General features: G+C 49.9%; 5 protein-coding genes and 1 pseudogene across 6 annotated transcripts in view; 1 reads left to right on the forward strand and 5 right to left on the reverse strand.

Annotated features, from left to right (window-relative positions):
• LOC308152062 (histone H1-like) overlaps nucleotides 1–21,747 on the forward strand; it is a gene marked incomplete at both ends in the record, with an annotated part of 166,941 nt that overhangs the window by 100,696 nt on the left and 44,498 nt on the right. The window lies entirely within an intron of this gene.
• Nucleotides 3,639–4,022, reverse strand: LOC308152092 (histone H2A-like; the record flags this gene model as incomplete). The annotated part of the gene is made up of 1 exon (XM_080525002.1): nucleotides 3,639–4,022. The coding sequence occupies one exon, from the start codon at nucleotides 4,020–4,022 to the stop codon at nucleotides 3,639–3,641; it is 384 nt and encodes a 127-aa protein (XP_080381128.1).
• Nucleotides 4,984–7,642, reverse strand: LOC308153166 (polyprenal reductase-like; annotated as a pseudogene). Its single transcript has 6 exons — nucleotides 7,626–7,642; nucleotides 6,752–6,877; nucleotides 6,407–6,550; nucleotides 6,104–6,292; nucleotides 5,524–5,655; nucleotides 4,984–5,237 (listed from the first exon to the last, which is right to left on the reverse strand). The product of its transcript is annotated as a polyprenal reductase-like (transcript).
• LOC308152076 (histone H3.2) lies at nucleotides 8,128–8,538 on the reverse strand (the record flags this gene model as incomplete). The annotated part of the gene is made up of 1 exon (XM_080524986.1): nucleotides 8,128–8,538. One exon carries the CDS (start codon nucleotides 8,536–8,538, stop codon nucleotides 8,128–8,130), a length of 411 nt encoding a protein of 136 aa, XP_080381112.1.
• Nucleotides 9,265–9,651, reverse strand: LOC308152090 (histone H2A-like; the record flags this gene model as incomplete). Its single annotated transcript, XM_080525000.1, has 1 exon — nucleotides 9,265–9,651. One exon carries the CDS (start codon nucleotides 9,649–9,651, stop codon nucleotides 9,265–9,267), a length of 387 nt encoding a protein of 128 aa, XP_080381126.1.
• On the reverse strand, nucleotides 10,405–11,016 carry LOC308152074 (histone H1-like; the record flags this gene model as incomplete). Its single annotated transcript, XM_080524984.1, has 1 exon — nucleotides 10,405–11,016. One exon carries the CDS (start codon nucleotides 11,014–11,016, stop codon nucleotides 10,405–10,407), a length of 612 nt encoding a protein of 203 aa, XP_080381110.1.

The raw sequence follows: 21,747 nt of genomic DNA on the forward strand, positions 1-21,747 counted from the left end.
GCTCTGCTTCCAGTGCCATTCGCCTGGACACCCCAGATCCAAGTGTCCGATGCAGGGGCGTGCCCAGTCGGCGCAGCAGGGAAACTTATAGATCTGCATTCAAGGGAGGACTGTGCAGATCCTGTTGATATCTCTCCCAATGATGAAATGGCTGATTGTGAGTCAACATACAAGTCATTCATCTCCAGAGCGCCTTCGAACAAAACAGTAGTATTTCAAGGTCTACACCGAGTCCAAAGGTCTGATAGTTTATTCTACACCACTGTCTCCGCTGCAGATGTCTCTCTTAGAGCGATGATAGACAGTGGTTCTATGGCATGCACGCTTAGCGAGGCTGCGGAGGCGCGTCTCTTGCAGCGTAACCCTGATCTGAGAGGATGCCCCGCTGATGATGTCATTATCATAGGATGTGGTGGTCACCGAGTTGTACCTAAGGCAATATACAATGTCGATGTGGTGGTGTATGATTGCAAGATGGTCATCCCAATGCTTGTGGTGCCTGGACAGACCGATGACATGATACTAGGCAGTAATGCCATCAAGAAAATCCTAGAGTTGATGAGGAAGACTGACAGCTATTGGCGGCTGATATCTGAACATGGTGGTGGCAGTGATGGGGACTGTCATTACTTCTTCTCTCTCCTTTCCAATACAGAGAGATGGAGGGGTGAGACAGTGCCTGAGAAGGTTGGCACACTGAAGCTACAACAGTGTGTGGTGCTACAGCCAAATAGTGAGCATCTTGTATGGGGCAGACTCCCTGTGTCGGCACCTATATCAGAGGGCAGTACGGTGGTTGTGGAACCAACTCAGTCCAGATGCAGACCGAATAAAGTTCTGGTTGGCAGAGTTGTTACGCCGATGTGGGGCGACCGATGGCTACCTATGAAGGTTGTGAATCCCACCGGTAAGCCGGTAGTGCTGAAGCGAAACACCAAATTGGCGGACGTGTTCCCCTGCATTGCCGCTGAAGATCTGTCCCCGCCCGACCACATTCAGTCTTCCCCACAATCCGTGACTGGTGAGTCTGTAGCAAGGCCCAAAGAAGACATCAGAAAGGCACTGGAGGAACTTGGTCTACGCGACCTAGACTTGGACGCGTGTGAAGTCTCTGACCTGTGGAGAGAGAAGCTTTGTCAGCTTGTTGTGAAATACGAGTCAATCTTTTCACGCCACAAGTTGGACTGTGGTGAGGCGTCTGACTTCGTGCACAAGATACATCTGGTGGACGAGAGGCCATTTCGCCTGCCCTACCGCAGAGTGCCACCGAACCACTACGAGAAGCTGAGGTCTGCCATCAACGACATGGAGGAGAAGGGCATAATTCGTAAGTCCAACAGCGAATATGCCTCGCCCTTGGTTCTTCTGTGGAAGAAGGATGGAGGATTGCGCATCTGTACGGACTTCAGATGGCTTAATGCGAGGACAACGAAAGACGCACATCCGCTGCCTCATCAGGCTGACGCGCTGGCTGCACTAGGTGGTAATGCCTACTTCTCCACAATGGACCTTACCTCTGGTTTCTACAACGTGCCTTTACATGAGGACCACAAGAAATACACTGCGTTCTCCTCTCCCTTTGGCCTGCATGAATATAACCGGATGCCTCAAGGGTTGTCCAACAGCCCGGCTACATTCATGCGGATGATGCTCTCGATCTTTGGGGATCAGAATTTCACCAGTCTATTGTGCTACCTAGACGATGTTATGGTCTTCGCTCCTACAGAACAGTTGGCACTCGAGCGTCTAGAGATGGTTTTCTCTCGTTTGAAGTACAACAATCTCAAATTGGCTCCAAAGAAGTGCTATCTTCTGCGGAAATCAGTACGGTTTCTCGGCCATATCATCAATGAGTCAGGAGTGCAGACGGACCCTGGAAAGGTTGAAGCCATTAGCCAAGTACAGGTATCCGATCTGATGGACAGTGATGGGGTGTCTCCTTCACAGAAGAAGATTAGGTCCTTCTTGGGCATGATGCTTTACTATCAGCACTTCATTGAAGATTGTTCCTCTAAGGCCAGACCCCTATTCAAGCTTCTCTCTGGACAGAACGCTGGAGAAAAGGCACGCAGAGGGAGAAAACCAGTGAAGAAATGTCACAATCTTGTAAAGCTCAAACCAGCTGACTGGACGCCCGAGTGTAGGGATGCTTTCGAGACATTGAAGCGCGATATCCTGCATTCTGTAACCCTGGCCCATCCTGATTTCGCAAAGCCATTTATCCTAGCAGTGGATGCTTCATTCGATGGGATTGGCGCCGTCATCTCTCAGCTCCAGCCTGGTGATAAAGTTGCAAGACCAGTTGCCTTCGCTAGTAGGACGCTGTCACATGCTCAGTTGAACTATCCAGCTCACCGACTTGAGTTCCTGGCATTGAAGTGGGCTGTATGCGAGAAGTTTTCCCACTGGCTGAAGGGAGTGCATTTCACAGCGTGGTCGGATAACAACCCCTTGACCTACATCCTAACGAAGCCCAAGTTAGATGCATGCGAACAGAGGTGGGTGGCCAAACTTGCTGCATATGATTTCGATCTGAATTATATCCCAGGGCCTAGGAACATAGTCGCTGATGCGCTGAGCCGTGAGCCATTTGTTAAGTCCTGTGTGAGCCATCGCCTGGTGAGGGAGCCTTACCTGTCCTTGCTGGATCAGGTGAATGGAGTAGTGGCTGGTACGGTGCAGGACGCTTTCCGGCTGACTACCAACTGTCAAGGTGTTCAGCACACTGATGTCGACACAGATGAGGTCCTGAGTCCTGAGTCTTCTGGAGGTGCCATTAGTGCTGAGGAGGTGTCTGCTGTCATGGACGTCCATCGTACTGGGGGTGTGTCTCAGCTGCCCTACATTAATCCGGAGTATTTGCAATTGCCCGAGGAAGACCCTTCCATCGCCATCCCACAGAGTCAATTACACAATCTCCAGCAACAAGATGCTGTAGTGAGCAGGGTTCTCTTTTATATGCAGCGACATAGGAAACCAAATGCACACGAGAGAACAGCTGAGTCTAGCTGTGTGCTCAGGCTGTTGAAACACTGGAAGAAGTTAAGAGTGCGTAGTGGACTCCTCTACCGTGTGAAGAGAGACCGCATCAGGGACAAGAGAACCGCTCTACAAGCTAACATTACACTCATTCAAACTTCTTAAGGCCCGCCCCACTACTCTGCCTCCGATTGGCTAGAAGTCGTTGGTTGGCTTGAGCAATGTGATACCATTGGTAGGCAGAACTGTCTCTTTGCTGAAGATGACTCTTTAAATTACGATGTAAAGAAATAGCATGTGATTTTATTTTATTGCTCAAATTTCCCTGCGCCGGAAATCCGGCACCGTGCCGGAGAACTTTAAGCCCTGCATATCGAAGAACAAGGTTCACTTCACAAGGAAGGGTTGGTTTTTAAAACCGTAGAGAACTGAATATTATTTTGAATGCTGAAAATGTCACATCATGAGGAATGCTTCTGTCACAACTGTGTGTATCGTTGGTGTGTTTTCTCTGCCTCGTGTACATAAAATAAGATTGAGGACAGTTCATAACACGACACTCACAGCGCAGACAAACAGGATGGAGTGATGCATTGCTCTTTTGGAGAGAGAAGTGGTTGGCTCTTAAAAGAGCCTTTGGGGTTGAGGAGGTGAGCCGTTTACTTTTTGGCGGGCTTCTCGGTCTTCTTGGGGAGCAGCACTGCCTGGATGTTGGGCAGCACACCACCCTGAGCGATGGTCACACCGCCCAGCAGTTTGTTCAGCTCCTCGTCGTTACGGACGGCCAGCTGCAGGTGACGTGGGATGATACGAGTCTTCTTGTTGTCGCGGGCGGCGTTACCGGCCAACTCCAGGATCTCAGCAGTCAGGTACTCGAGCACGGCGGCCAGGTAGACCGGTGCGCCGGCGCCCACACGCTGGGCATAGTTGCCCTTGCGTAGGAGCCTATGGACACGGCCCACAGGGAACTGAAGCCCAGCGCGAGAAGAGCGGGTCTTTGCCTTGGCTCTGGCCTTGCCTCCAGTTTTGCCTCTTCCTGACATGGTGACGGTTTAGCGGGATCTCAAACAAGATGAAGAAAATAATTTCAGATAACAGTTCTGCCGCTTGGAGCGTCGTTCTTATAGCTCGCCTTGACGGCGTTCATTGGCCACTGGGTCGATGTCACCTCATCCAATCAAGAGACAGAGATTGTGACACTTCTGTCTTTGTGAGTTTCCCTCGCGCGCCAGAATTCGAAGTTTAAATCAAACTCGTCCCACGTAATAATAATAATAATAATAATAATAATAACTTTATTTGTATAGCGCTTTTCCTGCAAACGTTGCAGCTCAAAGTGCTTTAATCATGATATCATCTTAATTTAATTATTTTGTAATTTAAATGCAATATTAAAAGGATGGGTTTTTATAATCTTAATTTAATTATTTAGTCATTTAAAGGCAATATTAAAAAGATGGGTTTTTAGTCTTGACTTGAACATATGTGCTGAGGTTGCATCCCTAATGTAAACTGGCAGTGCATTCCACAATTTGGGTGCATAAAATGAGAATGCAGCCTCACCAAATCTCTTCTATTGTACATGTGGTACACAGAGAAAACCAGCGTCAGAAGACCTGACATGACATATTCAATATACTAAAACTAGTATATGTCATAATATAATAATAATAATAATATATAATTGATACGTATATAATATGTACATTGTGAAGTGCGTTCCCAGCTCTCTGTAGTACGTTATTCCTGACTGAGCGAAAAGTGTTCTGTTATATCCCGCCTTTCTGTCCAAATATAACGTATTGGTGTGTGTGTGTGTGTGTGTGTGTGTGTGTGTGTGTTGTCTGCCTTGTCTCAATTGTTGTACGAATTCCACCAACCTTGATTGTGGGGATAAAAAAAAGGATATTGAAACAATTAATTCAAAGTAATCCTTTCTACGTGAATATGGGTATATTTTATTCCAACATAGGTTGTGCAAAAGACAACATTCACACAAAGGAGTCATAATAAATGAGGAATGAATGCTTTACGATGTTGTGGATAAGACTCAAATTTGCTCCGGTAAAACTCATGACAAAGCTGGGCAGCCAACGCCTGGTTGAAGAGCACATAGAGGACAACGAGCCACCAGGTGAGAGAGTGACCTCCGGAAACTACACCCAGAGACACATAGATCAGCAGCTCACCAAAGTAATGCGGACAAGAGACCAGCTCAAACCAGCCTCCGCTCGGCTCTCTGTGGGCAAGAGTCTCCACTGTCCCAGAAGACATCAAAGAGAGCAACACAATGTTTATTACCATACAACCCATCTACAGTGGGGGAAATAAGTATTGAACACATCATCATTTTGTCCACTAAATGTATTTCCAATGAGCCTATTCAAGTGAAATTTGCACCAGACTTTGGTATTAACTCAAACAATCCAGACAAAAAATCTAAACATTAAAGTCCATATGTAAATAAAGTTATGTGTAATCCCTAATGGCAACACATCTACTTGTGAGTCATGTTCAGGCTCTCAGTCAACTGCATGAGCTCACCTGAGCCTCCGGTGCGCAGCCTAGCCAGCAGGATCAGGGAGCGGTGCTGGAGCAGCGAGGCCCAGGTGAAGAGCACAGCTCCAGCCACGTGGGACCACCCCAGCTGGGAGAGGAGAGGAAGAGTAGGGGTCCCTACAAAGACCACACAATCACCATCACATCTGCAGTAACACACCATATTGTGGGTCACCAGAACAGCTGCTAAGATGCCTTATCTTCTAACCAAAAGATTCATATTAAATATTACTTACTAACATAAGGTCATGAAGGTCCAATTTCCCAATTGTTTTTGCTCTTAAGCATCATCAAGACTAGAGGAAACAATTCAACAACTTGACTAAAAACCCATTACCAATATGCAAATATATATACTATGTTACGGTACATGTGGGAATACGGTACATGTGGGAAAACTAGGGTTAGGGTTAGGTGCAAGGGTGACTTGGTACATCCTGGCATGTCTAACCCTAACCCTAACCTTAACCCTAACCCTACCCCTAACCCCAGTTTTCCCATATGTACCGTATTCCCACATCATGTGGGCCACATGTACCGTATAGGGATGTATATACACACTAACCTTTTCCAATGATATAATGATCCGAGCAAAGGACTGTCAGTCCTAGTAAGATGTAGTAAGCTCAAGCCATATACTGAACAATATGAATGACCCCATCAGAGAAAATACTGACGAACAGACATTCCAACAGTCGCCTAAGGGAATGGACCCATAGCAGCACCTGCACCAGCACAGCTGACACTTGCGGAACTACACGCAGGAGAGGAAACACATGACAATATATTACAAACACATTACATTCTACAGACACAGTAAGGAAACACTGAAGCAAAACAATGGAAAAAAAAGACAGAGAGAGGTTACCTTGCTCTACTGGCACGCCCACACCTGTCAGGAATCCCAATATATGAGTCAACCATAATGGGTATTGATACAACCATGTGCAGTGACAGGGCAATAAGCACCCCATTCCAGGCAATAGAGACTGCATAGAAGTGCCAGAACCATCTAAAAAGACCAGAATAATGAAAAGCAGTATCAGAAATGTGTAGGCTAATTCATTCTCAAGGCTAGATGTTTTAATCATCCCTGAAAGCTATTGATCTTGTGTGCTGGGACCAACATTTACGTTAAATAGTAGCAACAATGCCTATATTTAGAGGAAAGGGTAATCTAAAAATGTCTAAAATATTTCTAATACCCTGTCACCTTTTGGGGACATCAAACACACGCAGCCAGTTGTCTCGTTTCAATTGTCGCTTGGTTTTACCATATCTGATTATGTCTTGGAATAATAGATACACGTAAGTTTTCTCAAATTCAGTCGTTAGAATCCTCCGTAGGACAACACGAATTAAGTATATAGTTCCATCGACGCACAAGTAACAGTACTAGTGTTCCGTGGTAGACAAAAGTCGATGGCCCTTTCTCAATTGTAGAAACTCCATTCCTCGCGTCCTATCTCCTGTCCACTCGTCGCATCATAATTAAAATGCATTGGAGGAGAATATCTAGGTTGTTCCCCTATTCTCCTCCAATGCTATTTGAGAAGCAGCAAGTGAGACACGCGAGAGGAAATGAGGAATCAAGTTTCTAACAGGGAAAGGGCCCTGGCTTTCAACTATATAATATATAACCCAATATATATAACCCAATGTTACCCAATACTCAAGTATTCTGGTTAGGACATAAGTGTTTAGTGATCCTAAAACTGTTGTTTGTTATATTGAGTGGGCTCACTATATCCAAATCATATTGGTATGCATAAAAAAAGACAGAACTCATTACTTTAAAAAACATAATTTTTTATTTGTATGTGTTGGGATGAGGGGTTGGGAGTGTGTGTGTTTGGGTGAAGGGGGGATAGTTGGGAGGTGTGTGTGTGTGTGTGTGTGTGTGTGTGTGAAATAAATGATTAAAATGTGTGTGTGTGTGTGTGTGTGTGTGTGTTGGGTGGTGGGGTTGTGTGTTTTGGGGGGTGGGGAGTGGAAATGGGGGGATGTGTGTGTTGGGGGGGTGTCTCTTTAACGATTTAATTTACACAGCCCTTGCCCCTTTCAATACAGACACAGTAGGCTCTCACGAAGCTTTCCCTGTCATGCAGATCTAGGACTGTGTACACGCACCGAAAAATGTCAAACAAATGCATTGCGATCGTAGGGACGTGGTACAAAGGAACACATTGTGCGTAAAACCATTTAGTATTATTTTTGTATTAGAAATAGCCTAATAATATGACATCAGCCGTCGAAATGGCAACAGTGCGCTTATCGTGTAAAAGGGGTAGTCGTCATATGGATATCCTGCCCCCCCCCCAAAAAAAACGACTGGAGCCCAACTAAAAGCTCATTCTGCACATTACAGCGAGGGATTTCAAGTCCTTTCCTAGTTTGTGACAGTAAAACTGTTCTGCTATTACTTGTCATATGGTACCCTCTGGCATTCTGCGATCTCATTCTACTTCAACCCATCTATCGTTTTATAAAAGAGTAGTTAATGGAAAAAAATCATTTTGAGAAATATTGAGGTGGCTCTTAAAAGAGCCTTTGGTTTTTGTTCATGAACATAGTCAGTCACTCATCATCTTAGGCGCGCTCTCCACGGATGCGACGGGCCAGCTGGATGTCTTTGGGCATGATGGTCACCCTCTTGGCGTGGATGGCACACAAGTTGGTGTCCTCGAACAGACCGACCAGGTAAGCCTCGCTGGCCTCCTGCAGGGCCATCACAGCAGAGCTCTGGAAGCGCAGGTCGGTCTTGAAATCCTGGGCGATTTCTCTCACCAGGCGCTGGAAGGGCAGCTTGCGGATGAGCAGCTCTGTGGACTTCTGGTAACGACGGATCTCCCTCAGAGCCACGGTGCCGGGCCTGTAGCGGTGAGGCTTCTTCACGCCGCCGGTGGCCGGGGCGCTTTTGCGGGCAGCCTTGGTGGCGAGCTGCTTCCTGGGGGCTTTGCCACCAGTCGACTTACGAGCGGTTTGCTTGGTTCTGGCCATGATGCAAACTTCTTCTTGTAGAGTCAAAGTATAGATGTTCTTCACAAGTGAACTTGCTAAGTTTATAAAGCCGGAGCCGTCGTGCTCCGATTGGCCGGCGAATGTAGACGAGCTCATTGGCCCGCGAATGTAGACGAGCTCATTGGCCCGTTGTCACCTCCTTCTCAGGCTGTCATTGGACACGACCTCCGTGCACCCTTCCCGCCATAAATTAAAACTCTAAACCCCTCCTGCTCCCTCCATTGCGCGCTTCCCTTGTCCACCCGCCCCGCCCATGTGAATTATAATAATAAACATAATATGAAGATTTATTCAAAATCGGTGTTATGGGAAAATCCATAATTATTAGTCAACTGGCAGATGATACCACTGTTGTGATACCACTTTCTTAAGGACAACGACCCCAGCTATAGCTTTTACGCTATTCTCAGATGCATTTGTTGTGTTTATGCTTATAGCCAGCATTCATCATGAAGGGAACATTGGTTGGCAACACCACGTGGCCAAATCAAGTGTTGTGGGTGCGTTCTCTCAGCCTCACGAAGGTATATGGTGACTGTTTAACTTAGTGATTGCAGGCTTCAACATGAGGCACACTAGGGTACTCATAGCGGACAAACACCGTTTAGAGATGAAAATACAAATTGCACTTTTTGAGAGACAAGTGGTTGGCTCTTAAAAGAGCCTTTGGGGTTAAGTAGTGGGGTGAAAGCCGTAGTAGAACCTTTACTTGGCTTTGGCGGGCTTCTCGGTTTTCTTGGGGAGCAGCACTGCCTGGATGTTGGGCAGCACACCGCCCTGAGCGATGGTCACACCGCCCAGCAGTTTGTTCAGCTCCTCGTCGTTACGGACGGCCAACTGCAGATGACGGGGGATGATACGAGACTTCTTGTTGTCGCGGGCGGCGTTGCCGGCCAACTCCAGGATCTCAGCAGTCAGGTACTCGAGCACGGCGGCCAGGTAGACCGGTGCGCCAGCGCCCACACGATGGGCATAGTTGCCTTTGCGCAGGAGCCTGTGGACACGGCCCACTGGGAACTGGAGTCCAGCTCGGGAAGAACGGGTCTTCGCCTTTGCTCTGGCCTTGCCTCCGGTTTTACCTCTTCCTGACATCTTGAAACTTAAAGCGGGTTCTGTTCTAGTTAAAGAAAAAGCGGATACTAGTTGCTCGCTTGGGGTGGTGTTCTTATAGCTCAGCCTGACCAGCGTTCATTGGCCACCGGGTCGATGACACCTCATCCAATCAGCAACCCGGATACGCGCGCCTCTTCCCGCCGCCCAGCGATTGGCCGCTGTTTCACTCGGCCTTTGTGAGTTTCCCTCGCGCGCCAGAAATCAAAGTTCAAATCAAACCAATAATTTCCTAATAATATACTAAATAGCGAAACAATACTCCTTATTGGCATTACAGCGAAAAGTGAAGTGCATTAGGCTCTCACAGCTCTCCCCATACGCAATGTAGTAGGCTACTACTAGAGCGAAAAGTTGACCATTTCTATCCAAATAACGTTATATAAAGCAAACTACCGTATGTCGATATTGAAAGGTATTTTGTGGAGTCTAGCATAGAACCCCCCCCCTCCTCGCTCACGCAGAGACCGAGTGAGACAATATATCGTTTTTTTAAATATGTTTGTGTAAAGTATTAAACTCTCATTAAGGCCATTTCAATATTTAATATAGCTATTATTCTCGTGTGCATAGGTCAGTGATTGAGACTGGTGTAAATCGGACCTTCTTATTTGAGAAAGTTCCGTTAAGTCGACATGGATGAAAATGCACTGTTTATGGAAAGGTGGGTGGCTCTTAAAAGAACCTTTTTTGTGGTACAAGTGTCAACATGAACACTGTCGTGTCAACACAAGTTTACTTCTTTGGGGCTGCCTTCTTTGCCTTGGCTGCTTTGGGCTTCGCTACCTTGACGGCCTTTTTGGGGCTCTTGGTCGGTGCTTTCTTGACAGGTGCGGGCTTCTTAACCTTCTTGGGGCTCTTGGCAACCTTCTTAGCGGCGACGGGCTTCTTTGCGACTGCCTTCTTGGGAGACTTCTTAGCGGCGACAGGCTTCTTTGCAACGGCCTTTTTGGGAGACTTCTTAGCGGCGGCGGGCTTCTTTGCTACTATCTTCTTGGGTTTCGCGACGGCGGCTTTCTTCACCGTTTTCTTGACCGCCTCCTTGTTAATCTTGAAAGAGCCGGAGGCACCGGTGCCCTTGGTCTGGACCAGAGTGCCTTTAGTGACGAGGGTCCTAACGGCGACCTTGACGCGAGAGTTGTTCTTCTCCACGTCGTAACCACCGGCAGACAGCGCCTTCTTGAGCGCGGCCAGAGACACGCCGCTCCTCTCCTTGGATGCGGACACGGCCTTCACGATGAGCTCGGCGACGCTGGGGCCAGCTGCTTTCTTGGGCCTGGCTGCTGCTTTCTTCTTGGGGGCCTTGGCCGGAGCGGCGACGGCGACGGCTGGTGCGACTTCTGCCATGTCTGTAAAAAGTGTCGTTTGTTGCGGGCTACAAATCACTCTGCGATGCTGCTCTGTGATAATGAAGCTCAACCCGGAGATGGGGGCTGGTCTTAAACGCGACATGAGAACCGTACAGACTCAACCCTCTATGCTCGGCAATCTTGGCTGACAAAATGTGCTGGCGTCTGTGTTTTCTCCTCGCCAATAATGGGCCAAAAGTCAACGATGGAACCGACTTGAGGTCCAAATTTGAACGGACCAGCGAGCAGACATGCCTCCGTTCAGAATAAAATCATGTGGGCCGCGAAGGCCTCGTGTATTTTGTTGTGATTCGCTCAAAACCCCGCCGTTCCACCGTCGGAGGGAGCGATGCGCACAGCTTTCCCTGTGCTATTTGTGTCCTAAACTGCTTAAAAATGGATCCTGCACTTTGCTAAGCGGACACATGACGTCATGCATTTATTCTAGTTATCATTTTGCAGTCTTAATAGCTTTAAGTAGTCAATGTCTTTGCTAGTATAAGTGGGGTGTCTTGTGTCAAAATGTATTTTGACCTTACTTGGGACCATTGCTGCAATTTAAAGTTGTAAACTGCAGAGGTATTCTGGGATGAGACAGTTAGGGTCACCACTGTATGAAAGTATTGGTTTATTATAAGACAGCAATACCGTGATGTCCAAATCATATTGGTATGCATAAAAAAAGACAGAACTTTATTTTATTATTTTATTTGTACGTGTTGTGTGTGTGTGTGTGTGTGTGTGTGTGTGTGTGTGTGTGTGTGTGTGCGTGTGTGTGTGTGTGTGTGTGTGTGTGTGTGTGTGTGTGTGTGTGTGTTGGGTGGTGGGGTTGGGATTGTGCGTTTTTGGAGGTGGGGAGTGGAAATGGGGGGATGTGTGTGAATTGGAATGGAGGGGGGGGGATAGTTGGGAGGTGTGTGTGTGTGTGTGTGTGTGTGAGTGAGAAGAATGTCACTTAAGATCCATTCTGGTGTGTAGGCTTGCGAGATCGTCTAGCAACTGCAGCAGATCTCCATGTCCTGCTGGGCTGGCTACTGCGGGAGCGTTTGGCTTAGCTGCTGACGTCTCCTCCTTCACTCTGGCTGGCTTCTCTCTGGCGTTTCTTGCTGCCAGCCGCCTTGGGCCTGCCGTTGGATAGGTTGCAGGGAAGATTGCCTGGCACCTGACTGGCCTCCATATACGTCTGCTGCAGAGCACTCTGGGACAGGCCTGTGAGGCACTGTGAGGCCTGCTGAGATAGCCAGGGACATGATCTATCCTTCTGATAAGACTCTCGACCTAGAACAACCAGGGTGGACTCCTGCTTTGAAGCCCTCACAACGTTCTCTTGGTTCCTGACACATTTGGGAACGATTGTTCACACAAATTTACAAGCACATTCAATGTTAAATGACCTACAGCTTATATAGGCCAATTACCTGTCAATTTGACTTTGCCGAGCATGCCAGGAGGAAGACCGTCACCGCCATGGATGTTGTATACGCTCTGAAACGCCAGGGACGTACTCTGTACGGCTTCGGCGGCTAAACTATTCGTAAACTCAACCACCCCCTATAAATAACAACGGCTCTTTTAAGAGCCACCCATCTCCACACAAGAGAGTTGATTCCATTATTATAACACATTTTGTCAGGCCTGTACATTCAACGGGTTTAGCTGTCATGAAAAAAACATTCGTTGCCAAATCAATGTCAACGCAAGTAAATGCGTAGTCTTGGCATTCCACGACTAGAAATGACCATCCCACGTGCACTCTAGAAAGAAAATGGTTACTTGGATTATTACGCACACAACACAGTGCAGCCCCTTTTGTTTTATATTGCGCATCTAGTGATAATAATAATGCATGCCCTTGTCGTACCATCCCAAAAGGACAATTCCTGGTAGTAATCGATAGGCTGGTTGGGAGTTTGGGGGACTTGGTGTTCTATATCGTGGAGCTCCGCCCCATCTTCTTCTTCCGCCGTGGTGACGACTAGATCGTCAACGGCTGCGAAACGGAGGTTTCGGTGTGATGCGGCACTGGCTCCACCTCTACAGACGGAGCCATGCCCCACTTGGCATCCCCAGCCCCCGCCGCTGACCACTGGGAGGGCCCGCTACGGCCCCCCACGGCAGCGTGGCCCGGTTTCACTGGCGGAGGGGTCGGTAATGACCCCACCACCGGTTTCCTCTTCATGGCTGCTACCTCATAAAGAGGTAAAAGAAGGAAAATCCCCACCTTACTTTTTCAGTAAAGGTGATTTTCCCATGTTATCTACAGGAGCGGAGACCCGCCTGCCTTGTCGGAGCGTGGTCCAATCGCTACCGGTTAGAAACAAAGCGGAGACTGGCCCAGCGTACCAGCGTGTGGCCAGCTCTCTGCCTAACAGACTTACCCCTATCACGACACAAACGGGGTTAAACACCCCTATCTGTAGCCGTATAGAGGGACCGTTATTTACATCAATAACCCCTCCATGTCTATCAGGATCTGGCCCAGCTCATGAGCGTGCGGCCGGTTCTTTGATTATCAGGCATAATAAACCTGCGTCAATAAAGGGCATTGTTACACATAGCAAACACTCTTTACAGACGGCAGCCCATCCCTTTCGAAATGACCCCACCTTGGGCTGTGCCACCTCCTCGGTGTGCAGCGGCGGCTGGGGTCATACAGAAATTCAAGCTTTTTCTGTCGACTGCACCACAACAGACGGCCCAGCCGCTGTCGTTGCGTTATGCAGAATGGCTAGAAGGGGCAGGTATTCTGTCGGGCTGGCTGGACAGGACATTGAGGAGGGGATATGCACTACAGTTCATTCAGCCTCCTCCGCCCTTCAGGGGCGTGAGAGAGACTGTTTTGTCCTGCCCGATAAAAACATGTGCGCTCCAGGAGGAGATTACGAATCTCCTAACAAAGGGCGCAGTGACAATGGTTCCGAGGGACCAGTGGGACATGGGGTGGTACTCCCCGTATTTCCTTGTCCCAAAGAAATCCGGAGGCATGAGACCCATACTAGATTTAATGGTCCTCAACGAGAGAGTGGCGAAACGCCCCTTTCGTATGTTGACGACGAGGCGCCTTCTGTCTTGTATACAGAAGGGCGACTACGGAATCAGCATAGACCTGAGGGACGCGTATTTTCATGTGCCAATCACAGAGAGGCACAGGAAATGTCTACGTTTTGCCTTCCAAGGGAAGGTTTACGAGTACACGCGCCTGCCCTTCGGGTACGCGCTTGCTCCTCGAACTTTCTCCAAATGTGTGCAGACAGCACTCGAACCACTGAGGCGAAACGGGATACGCATATTAGCATATCTCGACGACCTACTGGTCTTGGCCCAATGCCCAAATCGAGCCATTCGGGACGCAACCTCACTGGTGCAGCACCTCACTCAGCTGGGGTTAGCTGTCAACTGGACAAAGAGTGCTCCGTGGCCGGCTCAACAGTTTTCCTATCTAGGCATTCAGTTGGATACTGCCAAGATGAGGGCCAGTTTATCGGCACCACGGAGAGCGACACTGACGTCAGCTCTCCGGGTGTGTCGAGTGACAAATACAATCACCGCTCTGTCAATGATGTCCTTACTAGGACTGATGTCTGCAGCCCATGTAGTGGTCCCCTTAGGCCTATTACACATGCGCAGACTGCAGAGGTGGTTCGCACGACTGCGACTGGATCCAGTGAGACACCGTCGCAAGTTGATTGTAATACCGAGATCGGTCAAGACCGACCTGAGCTACTGGAGAGACCCGCGCGTCATCGCGCGCGGAGTCGCCATGGGCAGACCGGCATCCCACTACCCAGTCTTCACGGACGCGTCGTTGACTGGGTGGGAAGGAGTGTGTCAGGCAGGTTCGGTGGCAGGAAGATGGGGACCGTTAGAGACGCGTCACATCAACCTGCTGGAACTCGAGGCGGTGAAGTTAACGCTACTTCATTTTGCCCCGGTGTTAAAGGATCTGGACGTGTTAGTCAGATCCGACAACAGGACAACAGTAGCATACATCAATCGTCAAGGGGGAGTACGCTCAGCGTCACTTCATCGCCTAGCGACAGATATATGGCTGTGGGCAGTCACACACCTGAGTTCGCTAAAAGCTCTCCACATTCCAGGTCTGCTCAACGAAGGAGCAGATCTGTTATCACGGGGAGGCCCGAGGGACGACGACTGGAGGTTACCACCCTCCATTGTGTCTCTGATTTGGGCACGGTTCGGGCAAGCAGAAGTGGATCTGTTTGCGTCCCGGACGAATGCGCAGTGTCGCCTTTGGTTCTCCCTGCGCGAACAGGACAACCCGCCATTGGGAGTCGATGCATTCGCACACCACCCATGGCCGAGGGTCCTGTTATACGCGTTCCCACCCCTGACATCTATCCTCCCACTGTTGGCACGAGTGAGGTCAGAGAGGCTAGAGTTAATTCTTGTAGCCCCGGACCGTCCCGGAGCCCCGTGGTTTCCAGAACTGATGGAGATGTTGGTAGAGGGCCCATGGCCCATACCTCATCGACAAGATGCACTCTCTCAAGCCAGAGGCTTGGTGAGGGGGCCGCCTATGATGGGGGGCCCCCTCATGGCCTGGTTACTGAGAGGGATTTGTTAGAACGCAGGGGTCTGACAGACGCGGTCATTCAGACCATTCAGAGTGCGCGCGCGCAATCCACTGCAAAGGGATATGCGGCGCGCTGGCGAGTGTTTACACAGTGGTGTGAGGGACAGGACGTTGACCCAGTCTGCTGTCGGGTCGAAACGTTCTTGTGCTTCTTACAGTCGCTGTTTGACAAGGGATTGTCGGCGGGAACTATTAAAGTTTACGCAGCTGCCATCTCAGCTTGTCATGAGGGTTTTGCGACAACGACACTGTTCAGTCATTCGCTGGTTAAGCGTTTTTTGACTGGAGTGTGTAGGCTTAGACGCCCTCATAGGACTCTAATGCCAAAATGGGACCTGTCGATTGTGCTAGAGGCGCTGTGCGTGCCCCCATTCGAACCCATTGACACTGTGTCATTGCGTTTATTGTCTCTCAAGACGAGTCTACTCCTCGCCTTGACTACGGCTAAGCGAGTGAGTGATTTATGTGCTCTCTCGACACGGGCAGATTGTTTGATCATATCTGATGACGAAACAAAAGCTGTGTTACGCCCTAACCCGGCTTTTATCCCTAAGGTTAATCGTGGGTTTAGGGTTCAGAGCTGTGCTCTGAGCGCCTTTTTTCCTCCTCCTCACGACGGAGAGAGGGAGAGGCGTTTACATTGTCTATGTCCGGTGCGCGCGTTGGCACAATATGTGAAGCGCACAGCAGGACTGAGATCTTCTCCCCAGCTTCTGATCTGCTACGGCGGACAGAAAGCCGGGGCACCACTCTCGAAGCAGAGGCTGTCCCATTGGATTTGCGAGGCTATTAGCCGAAGGGGCAGCCCGTGCCGACTGGCATTCGGGCTCATTCCACCAGGGGCATGGCCACATCAGTGGCCATTCTCAGGGGCGTGGGAGTGGAGGAGATATGTGAGGCGGCGTCTTGGTCGTCGCCATCACCTTTTGTACGGTATTACTTGAAAGATATTTCTTCCTCATCCTTTTCTCATTCTGTCCTCAGTTTTGCTGATGACTGATGTAGTGGGGAAGGCACTTGGATTACCCTGGTCATGGGGATTCTATTCAAGTGCTGTCAGGATGAATACGGATGTGCCTGGGGAGGGGACCCTCCTCCAGGACATGTTCCGTTAGATCAACAACCCTACGTGCTCACATAAGGGTTAGATCAGTGATATTTCTTCCTCATCCTTTTCTCATTCTGTCCTCAGTCTTGCTGATGACTGATGTAGTGGGAAAGGCACTTGGATTACCCTGGTCATGGGGATTCTATTCAAGTGCTGTCAGGATGAATACGGATGTGCCTGGGGACCCTCCTCCAGGACATGTTCTGTTAGATCAACAACCCAACGTAAGGGTTAGGTAAGTGATATTTCTTCCGCATCCTTTTCTCATTCTGTCCTCAGTTTTGCTGATGACTGATGTAGTGGGGAAGGCACTTGGATTACCCTGGTTGGGGATTCTATTCAAGTGCTGTCAGGATGATTACGGATGTGCCTGGGGAGGGGACCCTCCTCCAGGACATGTTCCGTTAGATCTACAACCCTACGTGCTCACGTAAGGGCTAGATCAGTGGAGCAGACTCTGTGTGGGTTGGGCCAACTTTTTAAGGTTGTCTTGAACCAACATCAGTGGTCAGCTCCGGGTGCCGCTGAGATTGTTTTCGGACTAATAGTCTCAGTGGGGGTACATTTGGCCTCGCTCGCTCCGCCTAAACCAATAGGAGCAGAGCTCCCCTATGGGGCGGAGCTCCACGATATAGAACGATAGTTATGGAGATAGACTCCAGTTCTATGAGTGGAGTGGAGCCCCATAGGGCTGCTGGCCCACTTCGACTTGTTCAAACCCGGCTGTTTTGTATGTTTGGGAGAATGATGGAGCGAAGTACGCCCCTTTATATAGCACCCCAGGCGGGCGCAGGCATTGAAAAATTCAGTCATTGGCTACTTTAGGTAGCGGGGTAAACCAATAGGAGCAGAGCTCCCCTATGGGGCTCCGCTCCACTCATAGAACTGGAGTCTATCTCCATAACTATCGTTTCTTGCTATAGGCGGTCCTTTATATCAGGGAACGCCCATTGGGAAAAATATTATTGATCGCCCCCAAATATATCACTGTAACCCTAACCCTAAACACAACTATGTAATATATCACTGTAACCCTAACCCTAAACACAACGATGTAATATATTATTATTATTATTATTATTATTATTATTATTATTATTATTATAACCTTTATTTTACCAGGCGAGACAATTAAGAACAAAATTCTTATTTACAATGCCGGCCTGTAGAAATAGCACTGTAAACACAACTATGTAATATATCACTGTAAACACAACTATGCAATATATCACTGTAAACACAACTATGTAATATATCACTGTAAACACAACAATGCAATATATCACTGCAAACACAACTATGTAATATATCACTGTAAACACAACTATGTAATATATCACTGTAAACACAACTATGCAATATATCACTGTAAACACAACTATGTAATATATCACTGTAACCAGGGAGTAGCTGAAACTAAGGGAGCTAAATAGGCAGTATAGGAGGATACAGGCAGGGGGCGACAGCAAACCGTTAGACTAGCAGTTAATGTCGTTAGCATTAGCAAGGGAACTAGCATTAGCATTGGAGCTACAAACAACTAGCATTAGCATTGGAGCTACAAACAACTAGCATTAGCATTGGAGCTACAAACAACTAACACACGGTATTACATATGAACACACATTTATTACACATGACGGTTGTATACATCCCCAAATACACATTCCCTCCCGGCCGGCCACACACACTCTCAATCACTCACTGATAGTCCCTGGCCTGAACAGGCTTATAGTCCAGTGGCGTGGTGCGCGTTGAGGCCTGGTTGAATGGCCTGTGCGTCGATGAAGTGGTCCGCGTCGAAGCTCCGCTGGAGTCTGTGTTCGCTCGTGGAGGCGACGATTAATGTCCAGCTGGCGTCCCGCTTGGTCCAACGTTGAACACAACTAAAACGGGCTACCGTGGTACACTCGATAATCGCTTTCCTGGCGTCTTCAGTTGCTGCACGGGGTGCGCGCTGCTGAATCCGCCATCTTGGATCGGCTTCTCGTTATTCTCTCTCGTTCTGCTTCTCTCTCGTTCTGCTGCTCACCACACACTCTGACTCGCGGACTACCTCCGTCTCTTATATAGGCACCACCGAACGTAACATCCGGGTCACAGACACACCCCGGATATACTACGTCATCAACATATACATAAACAGTACAATAATAATACATACACTTCACAAACGTATATAATTGTATAGAAAATAACAAAGGAAATACTAGGGGCAAAAATAGGGCTGGTTTGGGGAAACTAAACTGGCACTAAACTGTGGGCCTTCACAACAGCCGCCCCATGAAACCCTCGGTTTCAGTTAACTAAGAAGGCACACTGGCTAGGCCGCTCTAGCAGCGTGAGGTAGGAGGTGATAGTGTCGACCACTCTGCCTGTCTGCCAGGCGGCGCGCGGAAGGGACTGGTCCCTCACCAGTACCACGGCACCTTCGGACATCTTGTCTCTCTCCCTCAGCAGAATCTCCTGCTTCTCCTCCTTCTCCAGGGCGCGGATGTGCTCCTTGAAGCAGAGCAGAGCGTCTTCCTGGTTCATGTTCTCCAGCGCCTCGTACTCAGCGAAGGAGGGGTCGTCCAGCAGGTACTGCTGGGCCTCGGACCAGGTGGTGCAGTAGGTGACGTTGGCCATGTTGTCCAGAATACTCGTCAGCGCCTCACAGTTCCTCTTCCTGAGCTGCTTGGCTTGTTCCTTCTCCTTCTTAGCCTGGTAGGCCTTAAACACTTGCTTCTTCTCACTCAGCTTGGGCAGGGCGCTGTAGCGTGGGTCGTTGATGATCATTCTCATGGTTTGCTCCCATGACGCGTCGGATGAACCACCATCCTCCTCCAGAAGCTCTTTGAAGGCCTGCTGGGCCTCCTCTTCTGGGTTCCACTTTACTCTCTTCTTCGCCAACTTCGGCCTTTCCTCCTTGGAGGCGTCTACAATACTGGCTGAGACTTTCATGGCTGACGTGTACTTGACGGAGTTGACGGGTGCGTCAATGCTGACCTCGGCCACGTGAGGGTGCATGGCCACCTGCAGGTGTTCCTCGGCAACAGCTGTTGCCGCCATGGCACGGTAGCGCCACCACCGGGACTCCTTAGTCTGGGAGTTGTAGTAGTAGGTCTTCCCATCCAGAGACTTATGCTCTGTCCACAGAGACTTCTTCTTTGGTTGGTCATCCTGTGGTGAACCATTTGTGGTACTAACTGTTCCAGGTGCACTGGCAGCAATAGATTCCACTCCAGGCGGTCCGGTTGGTTGGTTTGCTTCTTCTGTTCGGACATGGAGGGATGACGTAGCTCTCCCGTCTCTATCTCTCCCCTCGGTAGCGCCTTGGAGGGCCCACCCAAGCGCAGTCTTAACAGCCATCGGGCAGCCTCGTGGTCCTCTCAGCGGAGGACGGAGCGACACGATCAGTTCAGCGTTGTCCGAGCCGATGAGAAGGGTTGGCTCCGCTCCTTCTATCGGATGTAGGTCTACTCCCCGTAGGTGGGGATATCTTGCGCGTAACCTCTCCAGGGGGTAGTCGTAGCGGGAGAGCGCTAGCTGGTCGGCGGTGAAGACATTCTGAAGCCGATGTCTATCCGACGGCCGCCCCGCCGGGGAGATAGAGAAGTTGATTCTCGCCCCGGTGACCTCTTTAAGGTCGCGACGTATCGTGCGCAGAGTCAGCTTCTCCGCAGTCCCTTGGAGCCCCAACTGGCGCACTGCCCCCTGGAGAAGGATGGTCCGTTCCGACCCGTCGTCTAGAACGGCGTACGTGTCGTACACAGCGTTGTTGTGGTGAAGTCGGACCTTCACCACCTTCAGTAGAACCTTGGAGCCGCTGCTCTGTGGCGAGTCTAGGTAGTAGACAGGGGTTTCCTCTTCCGGTGCGCGACCGGACCTAGGGCTTCTGTTGCCCTCCGTGGACCTGGCGAGGGAGACCTCGTGTAGGATGTGGAGGTGGACCTCCTCACAGCGGTTGCACTTCCTCCTCAAGGTGCAGTTCTTCGCCAGATGGTCGCGCCCACAGTTCCAGCACCTCTGGTTCTTCTCGAGCCACCTCTGCTTGGCCTCGGTACTCAGGTTGTTGAAGTCACTGCACTCATTGAGCCAGTGCTCGCTGGTGCAGTACGGACATGGCGGTGGACCTCTCCGTCCCTTTGGAGGGGGTTGAGAGGAATCCTTTCCCTCAGGTCGGGTGGTCCTCTCTCTCCGAGGCTCCTCCTCCGTGTGCAGCACTCCTACTGGGCGTCCTCTGTTCGAGCTCGGCCCGTCCCAGCGGTCTCCCTTCTCCCTCTCCTTCTTCGGCTCAGCGTAACCCATGGCGTCTACGTTGGTGTCATGCACTTCCTCCAGTAGGAACTCCGCGAAGGCAGCCATGCTCAGACCCAACTTCTCGGGGTTACGAACGCGCTGCTGTCGCCGGAACCTCTCCTGCCGGAAGCGTGGGATCTTGCGGAGCAGCCGCTCTACGTTGGAGGTGCTGTTGATCTCGCTGGCGCCAGCTGGGCCCTGCGTCTTCAGCATCCCAACCAAGGTGTGCACACGGAGCGCGAAGTCATCCAGCGCCCGGTCATCCTTGATGGGGGCCTGCTGTTCGAGGGCTTGCAGTTCAGCAAGGGCGTGGTTCCAGGGACGACCGTAGCGGGCATCCAAGTCAGCGAGCGCTCTGGTGTAAGGTGTCGGTGCGGAGGCATGGGCCAGTACCATGTTGTGGGCTCTGGGGTTCCTCACATGCTGAAGGAGAATCGCATATTTGTAGGACTCGGAGCAGGAGTTGTCCAAGAGCGTGTCTAGGCAGATGCGTAGCTCCACATACTGGCTCCTGTCCTCGTCCTTGAAGAAGGGGAACTTGGGTCCCTCCACCTGGGGGAACATCCTGTAGTGGATCATCGGTGCTGGAGTGACGGTCTGGGTGTCCGGCCTGCATGCATTTTGGTGCACTGGAGGACCTAGGGGTGTGCTACGCTCTTGGGGGATGACTCCCCTCCCGGGCAGCGACGCTGGCTCCCTCTGGGCCGCGTAGCGGTCGGGTCCCTGGTCCTCTTCCTTCCAGGTGG

This window comes from Nansenia antarctica, assembly GCF_963989245.1.
Source record: "Nansenia antarctica genome assembly, chromosome: 3".
Lineage (NCBI taxonomy): Eukaryota > Metazoa > Chordata > Actinopteri > Argentiniformes > Microstomatidae > Nansenia > Nansenia antarctica.